Source organism: Melanotaenia boesemani, chromosome 19 (genome assembly GCF_017639745.1).
Source record: "Melanotaenia boesemani isolate fMelBoe1 chromosome 19, fMelBoe1.pri, whole genome shotgun sequence".
Lineage (NCBI taxonomy): Eukaryota > Metazoa > Chordata > Actinopteri > Atheriniformes > Melanotaeniidae > Melanotaenia > Melanotaenia boesemani.
The window spans coordinates 14,799,144-14,816,818 of record NC_055700.1 but is presented as its reverse complement, the minus strand read 5'-3'; the positions used below and the strand labels follow the sequence as shown (position 1 = coordinate 14,816,818).

At 38.4% G+C, this 17,675-nt stretch overlaps 1 protein-coding gene across 1 annotated transcript; it reads left to right on the top strand.

The window, feature by feature from the left end:
- The first annotated feature begins 744 nt into the window (after positions 1 to 744).
- LOC121630531 (endoplasmic reticulum metallopeptidase 1) lies at positions 745 to 16,430 on the top strand. The gene is made up of 15 exons (XM_041970863.1): positions 745 to 1,097; positions 4,308 to 4,612; positions 6,352 to 6,479; positions 6,579 to 6,684; positions 7,505 to 7,651; positions 7,806 to 7,898; positions 9,695 to 9,907; positions 10,090 to 10,310; positions 11,885 to 12,059; positions 12,252 to 12,442; positions 12,625 to 12,777; positions 13,316 to 13,518; positions 13,609 to 13,724; positions 14,012 to 14,175; positions 14,938 to 16,430. The coding sequence occupies exons 1-15, from the start codon at positions 823 to 825 to the stop codon at positions 15,112 to 15,114; spliced, it is 2,667 nt and encodes an 888-aa protein (XP_041826797.1). The 5' UTR covers positions 745 to 822; the 3' UTR covers positions 15,115 to 16,430.
- Positions 16,431 to 17,675: the final 1,245 nt, after the last annotated feature.

Genomic DNA, 17,675 nt, shown 5'->3' with positions numbered 1-17,675 from the left:
GTTTATTATTAAGAGAAAGGGGAAAAATATCAACTGAACATTCTGTTGTATGTCACATAATCATCACACATTGGCCCAATCTTGTCTCCACCTTTGTGTGCCTTGATCTGCTCCATGTTTATTGTGACTGACTACCTGTCAACCCTTTCATCCTTATATATGGACATATATATAAGTTCTAGCTCATCATATACCAGAACTGCTCTAACGGCTCAATAGGTGTTTTTTTCCTGAGCATATCATCTATAAAGGACCACAGCTTTGTGATGATATCATGGCAATACTCAAAACAATGAGTTTGATATGTGATGAATAAACGGTGAAACTGGGTGTGATAGGTAAAACAATCCAAAAGGAGTATACAAGCAGCACATGTAAGGGGTCAAACCCCTTTTAACTTTCTCTCACCAGTATGTGAAATAAAATGTGACCATAGGTGTTAAAGAGCTAAAAAGGAAATTAATTTAGTATAATGCACCGGTGGGTTTTGAAAGAAACAAAACCCAAGCAACGGCAGTTTGTATCGTAAAGCTTTGCAGTACATCACAATACTTTTTTGTGTTGATTATACTTTGTCCTTAATTAATTAAACTGAAATGGATACTAACTGTGTCCTTTAAAAGCTTCAAGCAACAATGCTGATTAATTGTGTAGTTTGTTTTGTGTGTCCAGTGTGTATTAGTGTGCATTTTCAGCATATTGAATCGCCGCCCACACACTTAGTCAAGTTTGTCCCTCAGTGCGATCCGTCGGTCGTCCAGACGGGAAAACAGCGACAGCTCAGAGCGCCTGCAGCCTGCTAATGATACTGCCTGCTCAGATATGGAGAGCGACACCGCTGTGCGGAGAATAAAATCCTTAGGGACTCAGCGTTATGTTGCTCAAGACAACGACGAACCTTACGCCCGGTGCGGGGATAATGGCTATAACGGTGACCCGAAGAGGAAGCCCGAAGTGAGCCTGTACTTACTGCGGGAAGGGCTCGGAGCTACACTGGTTTCTGTGTTTATTTTGGTGCTGTGGGGACTCGTTCATTTGTCTTTGCAGCAGCTAGTCGTTGGAAAGCCGACCGGCGAGTTTAACGCAGTGAGGGCTAGGTGAGTTTGTACTTACTTTAATTCCGCTTTAGGTTTGCTGTGTCAAAGCAGCAATGACTAACCTTACTTCTAGTTTGGCAACGACACCTGCCTAGAAACCACTGCCGGGTCTTTCTTCCGGTCCACCTCCACCTGAACTTCCAGAGGAAGCTGCAGAGGGGAGGACAGATGTTTGTGTTTAACTGAGAACAAGGAAGGTGATGTAACCCTTAGGGCTGATGTGTAAAAGATGTAACCGCCGCCTGTTATAGCCACCAACACTAAACGTGTCAAAATCACCCAATTATGCACATACAAGATTGATACATAAAATACATAAAATGACTCAGAGAATGTCGACTTGAATAACACATTTAATATAAAATGCTAAAGAAGAGTGTCTCACAAGATGTTAATGAATCATTACACTGGAAATTCATTTTAGAACACTACCACACACTAAAAGTGCAAAAAACACATAAAAACATACATAAATACATCTGTTTGTAAAGGTAACTTAACTGCTAGTCATTTTATTAAATAAAAATAGTAAAACCCAAATGCAAGCATCATCTCTGCTTTACATGCTGGTAAACTGGGTTTGTTTTTTGTTTGTTTGTTTGTTTTTTAGAGGAGGAAGCCAGAAATTGAAAGAAGGCAAGGCACAATTTTTCTTACAGCATATTTTATAAGGCAAGCCAAGGGGTCCACACTGAGAACTTTTTAAAATGATCCATCAATGAAATAGGCATTTAAAAAAACTGTCCATATTGGTGAACTATGATAGAAATCATTCTAACCTGTTCTACTCCTTTAATATCAGCCAAAAAAACAAAAACAAAAAACATACCCAGTAATAGGTAAGTTCATGGATAATTAATGTAGCATTCATGGCTTAAGAAAACATCCTGATCATTCAGAGTAGCTGCAACATTTCAAGATTAAAGGCTCAGTCAGCCTCTCTGTGCAGTTTTTCCCTCTCTGTGAGGAGGAGGAGGCATGCAGGGATTACAGCACTGAATCTGAGGTCAGCAGGGCGGGGTTGAGCTTTTCAAAAGTGATTGGCAGCAGGATTTGCTATTATTTTGCTGGTTGCTCCATAAACAAGTGCTGATTAGGCCTCTGAGCTTCTTTGGTCTTGATGTGTCACTGCAAAATCCAGATTTAAATTATAAGCCATAAACCAGTCCCTTAAAGTCCAAACAACAATTTAAAACAGACGAGTGGATGTGATGGATGGATGGATATTAAAAGTTTACTTGCTAGTGAGTGTGATCATCAGTTACCACAGTAGAATTTTCACTGCTGTGAGCAAAGGAGGCAGCGTGGATATTTATGAATTTTCTTTGGCTGCATTAACCAGCTGCAGCTGTTTTTTTATTTTTCTTTGTAAAACACGAGCATCTGTTTTCTTTTTCTTTTGCCCTACAGGCGTCTTGGCTTTATTTCCTGCTTTGCTTATCTTAAGGGGGTTTGTCCAGTGCAAGAAACAGTCACACAGAAATATGGCTCAGTTTAATCTGATTATGTCAAGACAGGTTGTAACTCAGGATTTACAACAAAGCTGGATTATGCATGTTTATATAAATACCTTTATTTTCTTGTCTTCTCTTTTCCAGTTTCTTTTTTGTGTTCTTTGGGTTGTCTTTACATTACAGAGACATCAGTGTCCCATCAGTCTTTAACCTTTGGCTTTACTTTCAGGACTGCAAGGACATATTTTATTTCTTTCCACTGATAAGTTAATTTTCTTTACAAACTATGAGAAAATAGCAAAGGACATTGTACAGTTTCAATGATGTTTTCTCCATAGGCTTCTACAATTTTTTTCACTTTCTTTGTTTAGCTTTATAGTTCTAGATCCTAATATTCTGCATTTACTTAAGCTGAAACAAAGAAAAGTCATACATCTGAACTTTTAGAAGGTGTTTACCACATTTTCTTAATGTTTGTTTTTAAACCTTGTAACATGTTATTTCTGCCTGTTGTTGGGGTAAAAGCAGAAATTTACCACAGACAATATGAAACTGTCTGCAGACGACGTCACGTTCAGGGTGTCAGAAGATGGCACCGACAAACTCAGTAGAAAACATAGACTGACATTCACACCCGGAGTTTCATTTAAAGGGTTTGCACAAATACACTGCCTGGCCAAAAACATCTTCACTAAAAAAAGAAAAGGTCACATGCTCTGACATTTTGTTGGACCGCCTTTAGCTTTGGTTGTATTAGCCATTAGTCAGTAAGCTTCTGCAGCATCACAAGATTTATTTCCATTCAGTGTTGCGTTAATTGTTCACCAAGATCTTGTATTGATGATGGGAAAGTCTGAAAATAATGTCTCATGCTTCCTGAACCCCTCTTTGATAATTTGAGCCTGATGAATCCTGGCATTGTCATCTTGGAATATACCCGTGCCATCAGGGATTTGTAAATCTGGACTCATCAGACCTTCTTCTATTACTCTAGAATCTAATCTTTATGCTCCCTCGCTAACTGAAGCCTTTTTCTCCAGTTAGCTTCACTCACAAGACTCACAAATCTTTCAGTTTTTAATAATGTGTTGGACAGTTTTTACTCTGATTTTACTAGTTTCTGCAATTTTCTTAGATATTTTCTCTGCTTGGTGCATGCCAGTGACTTGACCCTTTTTAAACAGACTAACATCTTTTCCACAAACACCAGATGTGTCTTTCCACATGGTTGTTTAAGAAATGAGAACCTGCTCAGTGCTTCAGTTATAGAACTTCTTGCCAGCTGAAAGATAATCGTGCATGCAGTAATTATCCATTAGGAGGCTCATATTATTTGCTTAGTTAAATCCAGGTGGTTACCTTTTTCTTTTGGCCAGGCAGTGGATATAGTAAACTATACCTGCAGCCATTTCAGCAAGTTGACCATGGGGCACAAGTCTGTGTCCTCCTTGTGCTGGTCAGAAGCCCAGATAAATGCAAAGGCCTGTGTTATAAAAGGCATCTATGCCAAATCAATATGTAAACCAGTTTCACTGTCTTGGAGATGGACATACAGATAGAAACAGATTATTCACTGTGGCAACTTCAGAAGGGAACAGCCAAAAAGAAGCAGCTGTCCAGCTGACATTGTATTTACTGCAACATTATTAAACAAGTAGACTTGGTTAACTACCCCTTTACAATTTAATAAACACAATACCCTTTTTTTTTTTTGTTTGTTTGTTTTGTTTTAATCTTTCCTCACCTCGCAATCAAGACAGCACTTGGAGCAGATCACCAGTGTTGGTCCTCGGCCAGTGGGCAGCCAGGAGAATGAGGTCCTGACAGTGGGTTACTTGTTGGAGCAGATAGAGACTATTCGGGTCCAGACTGCAGCGGGCCCTCATCAGCTCACAGTGGACGTGCAGCGTCCAACTGGCTCCTTCTCCATTGACTTTCTTGGAGGTTTCACAAGCTTCTATGACCATGTCACCAACATCGCTGTCAGACTGGAGCCCAAAGGTGGCAGCCAACATCTCATGCTCGCCAACTGCCACTTTGACACAGTGGCCAACAGCCCAGGTACGAAACCATCCATTACCCTTTTAAACAGGTTTAACTTTTTCCTCATGAAGGATCTGAGACGCTGAAAGAAGTTATGTTTTTTTTGTTTTCATTGAAATTAAGATTTGCATCATAACTTGAATTTAGGTTCTTGTAGAAAGCAGCTGTTGGCTAGTGGCTGGTTTCACAGAGACTCGTTAAACTGGTTTAAAGTGTTTTCCTTGTCTGACATGAACAAGGCTGTTTTTAACAAAAATACACAGACTTGTTTTAACACTACAGTCTGAGAACCAGCCCCCAGGATAATCCTAAACTAAGACCTGTGTTTAAATGATGGTAAAACATGGTATTTGTATTGCAACTCAGCTACACCTGTTGACAAGGATAAAAACACAGATGCATTTTTTTCTTTCTTTGGCTTTTTGTTTTTATGTCACTCTTAAAATTTGCCTAAAGTAAAATTCTGGTATTTATCCACAACATGCCCCCCCCTTGTATTTGGGTATTGAATATTAATAAGCATCTTTGCCACTGGCCATGTATTGAGCAAAAAGGTCATAAAGGTCATAAACGACAACCACTAAGCTGCTGTAATAAAAATGCCTGCCTTAGTTTGTAACAAGGTCACAGCAAGCTTGTAAGTTCCTGCTGTCCACCAAAACTGCCAAGCTGAAGTTAAACAAAGTTGGTGGAAAGTTGTATGAAGCAAGAGTTCCTTACATTTTAGTACAATCTGCATGCATTAGCTTTTTATTATACAAAACCTCTGATGGTTTTTATTTTCAAAGTTGGGAATTATTGTCATGTGGACTGCATAGTGGGAAATTTGATCAACACTACCAACCTAGTAATTTATTAATTTATTATATCCAGTCTGTGGAGGAGTGTAAGCCTTACAGTACAGGAAACTGTTTTCTTTACATCCTTGAGCCTGTTGAGAAGACATGTTTTTGTAGATCACACACACACACATTCACACAACTGCTCTGGTGAAAGGAAATTGATCTAAGAGGTGTGGACCTGGAGGATACACATACAAACCTTTGTTTTTCTGGAGCTTCAGACATTTATTCTTGCAAGAAATAACAAAGAGGAAAAGACAAGCAGTGCATCATCCTTTCTTTTTTTTTTTTTAGGTACAGCAGCCATGATCTGCACACAAATGTGATGTTTAAACTTTTAATAAAGTTTAATGCCACCATGCACACAAAAAGTCTCTAGCCACTTATTAAGCCTTGTTCCTTCTCAGGAGCAAGGCTTAATAAGTGGTAGGAACAGGAGCATGTCGGTACCTGGCCTCGCCCCCACCCTATGGCTATAGTCACTCTAGAAGACCAGAGCACATGATATTTCTGATCTGTAGGTCTTTTTTTGCATTTATTCTCAGTAAAATGTTCTCCCTTCCTCTAATCTCTCTATATCACATGCTCTATTCACATGTTTTTTTTTTTTTACTTTTGCCCTGTTTCCTTTGTGATCTCGTCTCCACACAAGCAGTGGAAGCCAAGTTTCTAACCAGCGTCTCACATTCTTTACATGTTTCCACACGGCGCCTACTCACAATGTGTTTATGACTCTGTCCCACTTCACTTCAGGGTTATCAGCTCAGCCATCTGTGTTTTTTCTTTCACTCCATTCTAGTGGTGTGGATGCACAGTTGCATGCCTCTGTCTGTGGATTTAAATAAGTTTATGTTGCCTGATGCAAATGTATTAATTAGTATTCCTGGCATGCATACACTGATCTCCTCATCGTAGGTGCCAGTGATGATGCAGTGAGTTGTGCAGTGATGCTGGAAGTCCTCAATTCTCTGGCCAATCAGTCCACTCCTCTTCAGCATGGTGTAATCTTCCTCTTTAATGGAGCAGAGGAAAATATACTGCAGGTAAAATTATATTTATGTTTGATGAGAACTTCCCCCCTTTTCTATATTTTTTTTTCTATCTCATTCCCTGTTTTTCTTTTTGACTGTTTCTTGTTTCAGGCCAGTCATGGTTTCATTACCCAGCATCCTTGGGCTAAGCAAGTTCGGGCTTTTATTAACTTAGAGGCTGCAGGTGTTGGGGGCAAGGAAGTTGTTTTTCAGACAGGTATTGTACCGCCTTGTTTAAGGAAACTGCTCCAGTTTGTTAGTTTGCATGTTTCTGTTCTAGTTTGCACCATGTGCTTGTTTTGCAAACGTCATTGTTTGCAGCCTAAAAATATTTTTTACCCCCATAAATGCGAACACTTACAAAAACTGCGTTTCCGTTTTTCTTGTTTCTAAAGTTTGTTGTGTTTGTTGTTGTAGCTGACCTGAAAAGCACTAACAAGTTTCTTAGCACAAATGAACAGTGTCTTTTATCATCAGTACAGCAACTGGTCAGTAATAGTGAAATTACCAAAAAATGCTTTAAATGACAATTTTGACTTCAAATGATTATGAAAACTAGATAACTGGTATAAACTGGCAAACTGTGTTCTCATTATAAATTCACCCTACTCCTTTCCTTTACAGCAGGATGCCTTTACACCTCTCTAAAAGCCCACATTCACTTCCTGCCAGTACATGTAGTTCTACTCCAAACATAATAATTTAAACTTAAAACATTTTGTCTGTGAGGAAATGCTTTGCTTTTAAAAAGTCAGGCAAGAAACTAACAAAAAATGTGTAAGAATTAGTGGATTCTTTGTATAATAATTGAATTATCTTGTTTAAAAATAATTAAGTCAATACTAACCAAAATAACTATGATTTTTCCCATAAATGAGGAGAACGTGGTAAAGACGGCAAAGGGCAGAAATATATAGATGTGATGATGGATCTTTCTCAGCATGAGGATTGATCTACATGACAAATCAAATGATCTGGGATCACTGTCCATTATCAAAAACATCACAACAGCTTTATTTTGTTTTTTTCTCTAAAAGGTCCAGAGAACCCGTGGCTGGTCCAGGCCTATGTTAATGCAGCAAAACACCCCTTTGCCTCTGTGGTCGGTCAGGAGGTCTTTCAAAGTGGCATCATTCCCTCTGACACCGATTTCCGCATTTATAGGGACTTTGGTAACATCCCAGGTAAGACCTCCGATCGTCTGCATGCAGGATATAAAATACAGATACAGTTATGCAGGTTTTTATTTAAATGTAAAGAAGGATCTTGTAGCTGCTGAATAAATAAAATGTTATAATCCAACTTTGTTTTCTGTGTCTCTTTGTGTTGATTTTGCAGGCATTGATCTGGCCTTTATTGAAAATGGTTTCATCTACCACACAAAGTATGACACTGCAGACAGGATCCTGACAGACTCGATACAGAGAGCTGGTATGCAGCTGACCTCATATGCATTCGTACTTTATTATATTATGCCTCCATATCCTGTAAATAGATTAGGCAGCTTCAGACTAATTGTTGTGTTCATATGTCAAGGTGAGAACAGTGAACAATGACTGCTGCACCATTTTTCTGGCACGGAGGCAAACCTGTGCCAGAAAAATGTGCTTTTTCCCCGTCTTTTAATTGGTCAGCAGCCTCTTGATCTCATTATCTTTCAAAGAATTTAGAAATGCACCAGCAGCAGAGTTGTTCTCATTTACTTTGTGCTTCTGTCCTGCTGAATTATTTTGCTTTACTTAGCAGAGAATACAGTCAGTCAGCACTAAAAAAAGCCAGGACAGCTGGCATCTTTCCCCTCTCCCTCAGCAGCTACTGGACGTCTCCCTCCTCTTCTTCTGTGTACAGCAACTCACTATGAAATGCATGAATTATTAGAGAGCAAACGTGTGTTTTCAGAGCAAGGTAGTGTGTATTTTTAGTCTTTGAAGAAGGATTCAGAATAACTCTGTAAGGTGGAGATTAGTAGACAGCACAGAAGAAGATGGTACACATGTAGCTCTGCTCTATTTGCAACTTGTGATGAACACAGCAGATTTTTGGCCTCTCCTTCAAATCTTCTTCACAGCTCTGCAGAATGTTGCTGGCAAAGCTTGCATGCAGGTTCATGCTTATTAAAACCAATCTGGCTCTCTCTTTACATATGATATCTTAGTTTTACCAACAATATATAGTTTTAAATGTCTCTCAAAGTGCATTGCAGTGGCAGTTTAACCATGTTACAGTGGTTTAGTAAAATTCAAATCAGGGAATTTGTGGGTAAATCACAAGTGCTGAACCCTACACGAACAAGTAGATGTTGTACACCGAGTTGTTTACCCTTTTTGTCCTCAGTGAGCTAGCCAGGCGGAAGAACAATAAAGCTTTGTCTTGCCTGTGTGTGTATGTGTGCTGTTAACTGTGCAGACATGAAGGCAGCACAGATAAGAAACTTCATCTACAGTAACACACAGAACCACATTTTACCGATTTCTCATGCAGCCAGATTCCTCATCTATGTTGAACTTTATTAGTTCAGCCAGTTTCATGTGTGCAGTCTATACTGGCACATGTCAATGAGACCAGTTGAATATGAGTAATAAGTGTGAATGAGAGTCTCTTTGTTTCTCTCTTACATATCTTGTCATGGAATAAATCTAGACTGTGAGTATAAAAGTGTGCTGGACAATTGCAGAATTTGTTGTAGACTGTTGTAACGATCGTGTATGTGTAAGATATTAATAGGTGTGTTTGAGTGAGAGCATCGTCTTGTATGTGTTAGAGAAAGTTTGGTTGCCATCCTGAATAGTCACCCATTTATGTTTGTTTATAAACTGTCATTATCAATAAAATTACATATCATTTCATTTGGAAATAAAAGGATTTAAGGAGTTTTTGATTTAAGGCGTCTCACTAACTATGTGCACATGGTTTTATTGTTGGAGAAATTACCATCTTAGAAGCTGTGCAGGAATGTCACAAAGCACTTCCTTGTTACACTCTGCTGGTCAGATGCTGAGCGCTGAGTTGACACCAAACTGTCTCCTGCATGAGATTTGTCAGCTCTATAAAGAATGACTCTGTTCTGTCACATGATTGAGGTTAATCATTGTCGTATTTTAAACTTCTTACTCCCTCTGACTGTGAGGCCGGAAACCAAAACCCACAACTAGTTAAACCTCTTATTTGTGATCATGTAATAATGCACTTTTACACAGCAAAATATGATTATGTCTTTCTCTTTCAAGGTGACAACATTCTGGCTGTTCTGAAGTACCTGGTAATGTCTGAGAAGTTGGCGGATTCCTCAGAGTATCGTCATGGCAACATGGTTTTTTTTGACCTGCTGGGGGTAGTTGTAGTGGCTTACCCAGCACGTGTAGGCACCATCCTCAACTACATGGTAGCTGCAGCCACCTTCCTCTATCTAGCCAAGAAGGCATCCCTGCCTGGCAACAGAGGTAGGTCTCTATTTCCAGTGGTACGTCATGCTATTTTCCTTCATTTCCACTTCATGTGTGTTTTCCTCTTTGTCCTTAATGTTATAAGGTCAAATTCTGTGAACTTTAAATTCATTTTATAGAAGCCACTGGCATGGTGTGCTTGTTTGTTTTCATTTCTTACTCTTTTCTGTCTCCTTAAGGAGGGCGTTATGTTCGTGACCTGGCCTGCGCCACAGGTGTGGCGGTGCTGAGCTGGTTTGTCACTCTGCTGTCGGTGCTGATCGTCGCGCTTCTTGTCACTCTCTTGGGTCGCTCTATGTTTTGGTACACACATTTCTACGCCGCCATCTGCCTGTATGGAGCTGCAGCCACTGGAAAGATGATCCTCATCCACACACTGGCCAAGAACCTGTATTATGGGGTGAGTGATTTTCTGATGGAGGGCTTTCTTTACCAAGCCGTATGGTGGTGGTGGGGGTGGGGGGGTAGTGTAAACATATAGGAAAATGAAGATATTTCATCAGATCAGAAACTCTTAATTTAAGATATCATGAAATGAATCCTCAACAGGAGCAACATCTTGCATTGCTTTCAAAGATGTAGCTTCTTTTTAGAATGTAGTTATTACATAGAGAGTTAAGTAATGAAATATAACCTGTGTTGAAGGTGAAATTAGATTTTGAAGGCTACAATTTGAGTAAGTTTTGTTTCCTCAGTCTCCATCTTTCTGTTTCCATTTGAGTTAAAGATAGGGTCATGTTATTTCTCTGAGCTTTGACCTGACTGAACTCACATTTAATAAAAACTGAAGAGGAGGAAGCAGAACTGCAGAAGGTTTCTCTTCCTCCACAGTGATTACAGAACAGCAGCTCTTTGTGTGTTTGTCTGTGTGGATTATAAAACGCTGGCGATGTAAGATGGGCAGTCATCTTTTAGTCACATGTCCAAACTCATCCAGCAAATGATTCCTCCTTGCTGCATGCCAGCTGACTCCTCTCACTGCTGCTTTTGATATTCGGGGCAGCAAAGAGGGATTTGTTTTTGTTTTTTTCCTCCAGATATCAAATCTAGAATGACTTTTTTTAAAGGTAAAACATGCTTAAAAGAGAGAGTGGGAAATGTATTTATGAAAATCTAGTGTAAATGTCTGGAATTAATGGTTGCAGTTTAGTAATAATAATAATATATTTTGTTTGTGGGCACCTATTACAGCATTCAAGGATGCCTAAACAATTAAATATAGATATTCAGTAAATATTACATGTTATATTTAATGGTGAATGCCTCCAGATAAGTTACTCTTTTTTCTAAAGCTACATCTACAACACTGTTGCCTCTGGTCTAGAACAACCTTTTTCCAGATTACACGTTACTTTAGTGCAACAAACTCTTTATTGAGCCAACTGGATGCATCTTTGCCCTGATGTTAAATATTTACTTATTTATTTTGTTTAATATAACAGGCAAAAATAATTTCTCCTGAAAGACAATCTAAATGCAAACATCTACAATTTAATCCGCTAATGATATCTTAAGTTTCTGGTCACATTCATGGGGTTCTTAAAGTTTTTTTTTTTTTAATTCTTTTAGGCTTATTGTTCCAAGTTAAGGACAACACAGAATCCATTGTTTGAAAATATAATATATTAAATGCAAATATCATAACAAAACTGATCTTTTGTTGCTGTGTTTTTTTTTTTTTTGTCCATAATCCACTTATTTGCAGTTTAAGTTGCTGAAAGTAGATTATGAGTTTAGGTGGTGAATTGATTATTGAGTTGAATGGTAATCTTTGCATATTAATTACATTTAAAAGAATAGTCATTGTAAAAGTATGTAAACAGATGTCTACTGTGTAGCAATGTATTCTGAAGGTATTCAAAATAAACCATGATATTGCATTTTTTAAAGAGAGTAACGTGTGTTGATTCACTATGGCAACAAGCCGAATGTTTATTTTTTTGTAAGTTGAGCTCTTGTGTGTTTTCCATGCAGGGTGTGCGTCTGGTGGAGCTGGGTGATCTGTATTTTGATGTGAGCTTGCTGTTGTGGTGCTGCAGCCTGGTGTGGCTGACCCAGCAGGGCCTGTGTTCAGCCTATGTGCCCATGTTAATGGTGGCTTTCCCACTGGTAACCAGACTGCTGCTGTCTCAAGAATTTAAACACAGAGGTAAACAATTAACTTCAACCCAGCACTGTTCACAGTAATTGCCTGGAACATGTTATTTGCTTCTACTGAAGGCTTTAGTAATGTGTTAGTCATGCTTTGACTCTGACAGCACTTCATTAGAGATCGTTCAGATGTTTAAAATCTACAGAGTTCTTAAGATTAAGAATCTACTGGGATGTCTTTTTCCACTAGGAGCATCAGTAAAATACAGTGTGCTGTACCTTTTGGGCCTGGCTTTGCCATATGTCCACTTCATGTTCCTCATCTGGGTGGTGTTTGAGATTTTCACTCCCATTATGGGCCGCAGTGGAACAGAAATACCCCCTGAGGTGGTTATGGCCTCCTTAGTCACCCTAGCAACCATCTTTCTATCCTCTTTTTTTGTGAGTATTCCCATATTATGTACACTATTGATTAAAAAGCTAGACATTTGACAAACTGTGGCACATTCATCATCATTATGGAATTGTGGAGTTTATTCTCAAATTGTTTAAAATTTCACAGTGTTTTATTGTAAAGCACTCTTCAAGTCCACTTCACTAACTCATTTTTATGTCTGACGCAGCTGCATTTCATCTACTTGGTGAGGAGCACCAAGTGGATTCTGGCTGGTCTGGGCTCCATCTTCCTCGTCACGTTTCTGCTGGTTTCCAGCGGTCTCCTCTTTCCTTATTCAGGCAGTTCAGACAGCCCACGACCAAAGAGGGTCTTCCTTCAGGTTGGTTTATTGTTGTAATTATTTAGCAAAATAGCATAACTATGTTGATGCAAAAAAATAAAAATGACCAAAAGAGTCTGGATAAGTTAGAAAAAGTTGACAAAGGATTTATTAGAATAAGACAATTAAATTAAACAGTGAATGGAACCATCAAAAAGCATATATAATCATATAAAAATAGCTACATAAGAATGATTAAAAGCAAACAGCAGTCTAGATAAGTTAAAAAATTGTGTAGAATGCTGCTTCTCCACGTAGTAAGTCAGCTCATAAGTCATCCAGATGTGCTGTACATGGTGGAAGCAAACAGACAGCAGAATGCATACAGTTAGTTGTATATACAGACAGAAGGGATGGGATATATACAAAAGGGGCTAAAAACACTTTCAGTGCATTTAAAATCAGGATAATCACAAATAGGAATAACATGTATTGAACATTATAAATACATGAAAAAGACAGACTAGGAAAGATATGCATAAACAGACGTATGAGCAGTTAAATTAAGTCTAAAAAACGCTACTAAATCTTTCTGCAGCATACAACACGGACCTTCCACAATCTCCAGGGCCAGGTGGAGAGCAGAGACTCTGGTCTCTGGATAAATAGCTTTGACTTCACAGGCATACAACACATCAGTCCTCACATCCCTGAGATCAATGACAGCATCCGGACCCGCTGCCAGGAGGACCGGCCCTTCTGCGGCTACCCCTGGTTCCTGCCTGTCAAGTTCCTCAGCAGGTCTGCGGCCTTGTACTTCACTATCTATTTAACAGTTTTGCAGCTTTATCGTAAAACTTCACCATAACAAGTATTTTGGTGTATTTGTAGGAAGAATTGGTACCTTCCTGCCTCAGAAGTGTCTCCAAGTTCTCCATTGGAGTTCAGCATGCTGTCCAGAGAGGAGACAAGCTGGGGAACTGTAAAGATGACGTTTAGGGTCAAAGGTCGGGATCAAACCACATCAGTTTTCACATAATGAATCACATAATCAAAACTGGGATAGACACAACTTGTGAAGTTAACAAAGGACAGCTCTCAAATATGTGTCTTATTGCTTGGGTTAATTTAAAATGAAGAAAAAACTCTGGATCTGTTGTTTAGAACTTGAAACCCAAGTAGAGCTTCAACGTGGTTAGCACAGCAGTAACTCTGAATCTGTTTCAGTTCATTTCTTTTCATACTTTTGTATTTAAGTGAAAGTGTCCCCTCTGTCCCATGCTGTCTTGTACAGGACCCACCCACATGTCTCTGTATCTGATGCCTCACCGAGGGGCCAGTCTCTCCTCTTGGTCCTTCGGTGATGGGACGCCTCAGTTTGACCTGAGTGGGGAATATTTTGTGTTCTATTCCCATGGCCTTAATGCCCCAACATGGACCTTCTGGTTTGAAATACAGGTACTGTCTTCATGCAAATGCAAAATATGCAAATGACTGCATATTTGTCTTATAGCAGCATCTCAACTTATTGTAGTAGTTTTAATAATGTTGGCAACAAACTCACTCAACAGTAAATGGGTTGTATGTTGTGTTCTTGGAGAAATTGTCAAACTTTTTAGAAAAACTATTAGTTTATTCTGACTTTAAGAAGCCAACTCTTTCTAGGCTTCAGCCTCATCCCAGCATAAACATTCAAGTTACCTCACTAATTATGTAAATAAAAATAATCATAATATTATTTGTGGTACAAATGTGTTTCCAATAATATTTTATTTTTTTATACTGTTGCTTTGGCCTCAGTAACATTTGAATCCCCTGTTGGTGTTGTACTTTTAGCAGCATGATGTTCCTCTTTGTACCCAGATAGATTTTTTTCCCCTTTTTCATTCCTGACATTTCTGGATTTAAGCTAATCATGATCTTAAGGCCTCGGCCAGTGATGACTGCAGGACAGGAGATTAGTTCCTGCTGGAACACTTCACTGCTGTGTTTGATGCATAGTTTTTTCTGTCATGTGAAAGCCTTTAAACTTGAGCTTCAGAATTTTTCTTTTCTAATTTCATTTGAAATGAGTCAAACAGCTCCTAAAGACTTTACTTAAAATACTTTGCTTAAGCTAAAAACATGTAGCATAATAATATGATGTAGCTCCCAGTTTGGTTCTGGTTCTCACGTATTAATTGACTGTAATGACATTGAGGGAATTTCTCTGTCTGTCAGCCCCCCAGTGAACCGGACCCAGCAGGTCCTGAGGGAATGATCTCAGTCGGCATATCCTCCCACTATTTCTTTGGGGAAGACCGGAGGACTGCTCAGCTGGAGGAAATCCTCCGTAAGTTTCCCTTGTGGGCTTTTCCCTCTTCCTGGGTCAGTACTTATGACATGTACCGATACTGAGGACATCACAGAAGCTGATGCAGAGGAGAGCCGGGGGCCACGTGGGCTCTGAGACATTTCAAAGAACAATACTGAGTACCGGCCCAGCTGCCTTTTCACTCTGGCACAAACACACACTGCAACACACACACATGCACTCACGCTGCATCCCAGCCTGCCTGAGAGACCTCCACCACTGTGTCAGTAGGCTTAGCAGCAAACCGAGCAGTCAGCCTACAGATGGATGCCACAAGCCTGGTGCTCACTTCTGGGTTAGTGAAACAAAGGAGTTTAAGTTTTTAATTTTCTTTTTTTTTCTTCTACTTGATCAGTTGTGCCTTTCTTCAGTGTGTGTCACTCCTTTCCCCACTTTCCATCTCATTAACTTTCTCCCATTTTCTTTCTCTCATGCTGGCACTCTTCCTGAACTTTTCTGGTCCTTTTTCATTTACTTGTTATTTTTGAGCAAAAGCGATGTGATGAGGTAACTGTGAAAATGCTCATCAATAATTCTTCACGAAGAGCACTAATTTGCAGTAAATCACATCCATGTGGTTTCATGAGGAGTGTCAGCATCTGCATGCAGATGCAGAAAAAAAATGTGCTTGAGAAAAAAACAGCAAACATCAAATTTTTTTCCCACCTTGATATCTCAAAGAATTTTGACTGTGTTTTAGGGAAACATCATTTCAATTATGTGGTTAGAAAAGACCAGAAATTCACAAAGAAACAAGAGAGCTGTCATTTAAAGTTATTCCAGGTGGGAGACGAGTGATGCAGTTCAGCAGTCAGACTGCACGAGTGTCTGTGACTTTGTTCTGTTTTGCACTGAAGGGAGGTTTATCTGCAACTGTTCTTACTCTAATGGAAGATTCTTAAAAACTTGACTGTACCATGATGAGCCACCAGCAGCACCAGTGAATATCTTTTGCTTTATGAACGAGAAAAAAAAGCTGCAAGCATTAAACAAGTCTAAAGAAAATTAACCATTTTTTTTTTTATTGTAATTGATCTTTTTTGTCCGTTTTTCAAGCAACATCAGGCTTTGGTAGTCAAGATGAATATGATATAAAAGAATGTATAAATGCATTTTTTTGCAATTACTACCTTAAGATCAAACTTTTTTTTACAACTGTAAACAATTTAGCACTCATGTAATTGTCCAATAATGAATGAAAAAGTTTATATTATGTATTTGAGTTCTTTTTGACAACTAACAAATTACATAGAAATCCTCTTATGTACAATCAGGGTTTCCTTTTCTTTTATTTGTGTATTTTCATTCTTGTACAGGGTGAATCTGTGAGGTGAGAACAATCCCAAATATTGGAGCCAAGGGGACAAAAATATTAAGAAAGAGTATTTGTTCAAATAAACATAATATTTATTACGTAGAATTCTTACCCCATATAACTTTTCTGTTTTTCTTACCAATACGATTTTTATATTTTCAAACAAAATACATTTAAAAGAGGTTAAAATTAACTGTGACTACGAGACTACAGTTGTGTGGATTCCAGGTTCAGTAAACAGCTTGTTTTATCCATCAAAGTAAGATTATTTATTTTATTAAACAGTAAATCATTAGTTTCTACATTTAGCTGAATTCTTTCCAGGATTTTTTCTTATTTTTTTTTATTGTTTGTTTCTGAAAATATGTGAAATTTGACCTCTTGGTTAGTTTTTCTCAGATTAAGCCACAAAAGATAGAGATCTTAGATGTAAAAACAAATATGTAAGCAGATAATTTTCCAAGTGTGTTTTTGTGGATTTTTACATTTTGCACGGATCCTTCTTAACCTGCACTCTTTTCTTCTTTTCTTTTCTTTTCTTTTTTTTTTTTTTTTTTCCTATTTTTCCTTTTCTTTTTTTTGGTGTCTGTATTTTAGGGGGAAACACTAATGAAATGACCCATAAGGACCAGATCCTTGTACTGTAAATGCTTATCTGTTCCTATAAAGGAAGTGACAGCTATGCAACATTTCCAAGAAATGTTTCTGAATGATCAAATTTAATTGAAAAAGAAAAAAAAAAATGGGGAAGGTAGATCTAATGCACGCTGTGTGAAAGTGGCTAAACCTTATGCATAATTTCTGTCATGACTGTAATATTTGGGATTTCTCCATCACAGTTTCATCTACTCAAATTAGCCCAGATGTTTAAAAAACTAAACAGGAATTGTTATTAAAATAAAATGTTACTAACTTGCAAACGTTACGAGGATGAAATCCTCAATTTTAAAGAAACTGCTGCAGTTTGCTTTGAATGAAAAAGTTATAAAATAATATGTGTGAGAATGTCCAACAATCCACTGGTGCTACTGGAGCCTGTCATGATCTCATTTTTGATTTCCTGTGAAGCTACATTTTTTTTCTGTCAACTTTCACATCATAATCCAGTTTTTTATATGTGTCAACCTAACAGTGGCGTCACCTCTACCTCCACAATAATCAGACAGTAGTATCCAACACCAAGATAACAGTTCTTAAAGCTTGTAGATAGAATCTCAATGCTTGAGAGTTAATATTTAGCTGATCCAGGCTAACTTATGTAAGAAAGAGATTATTTGATGGGTTATAAAC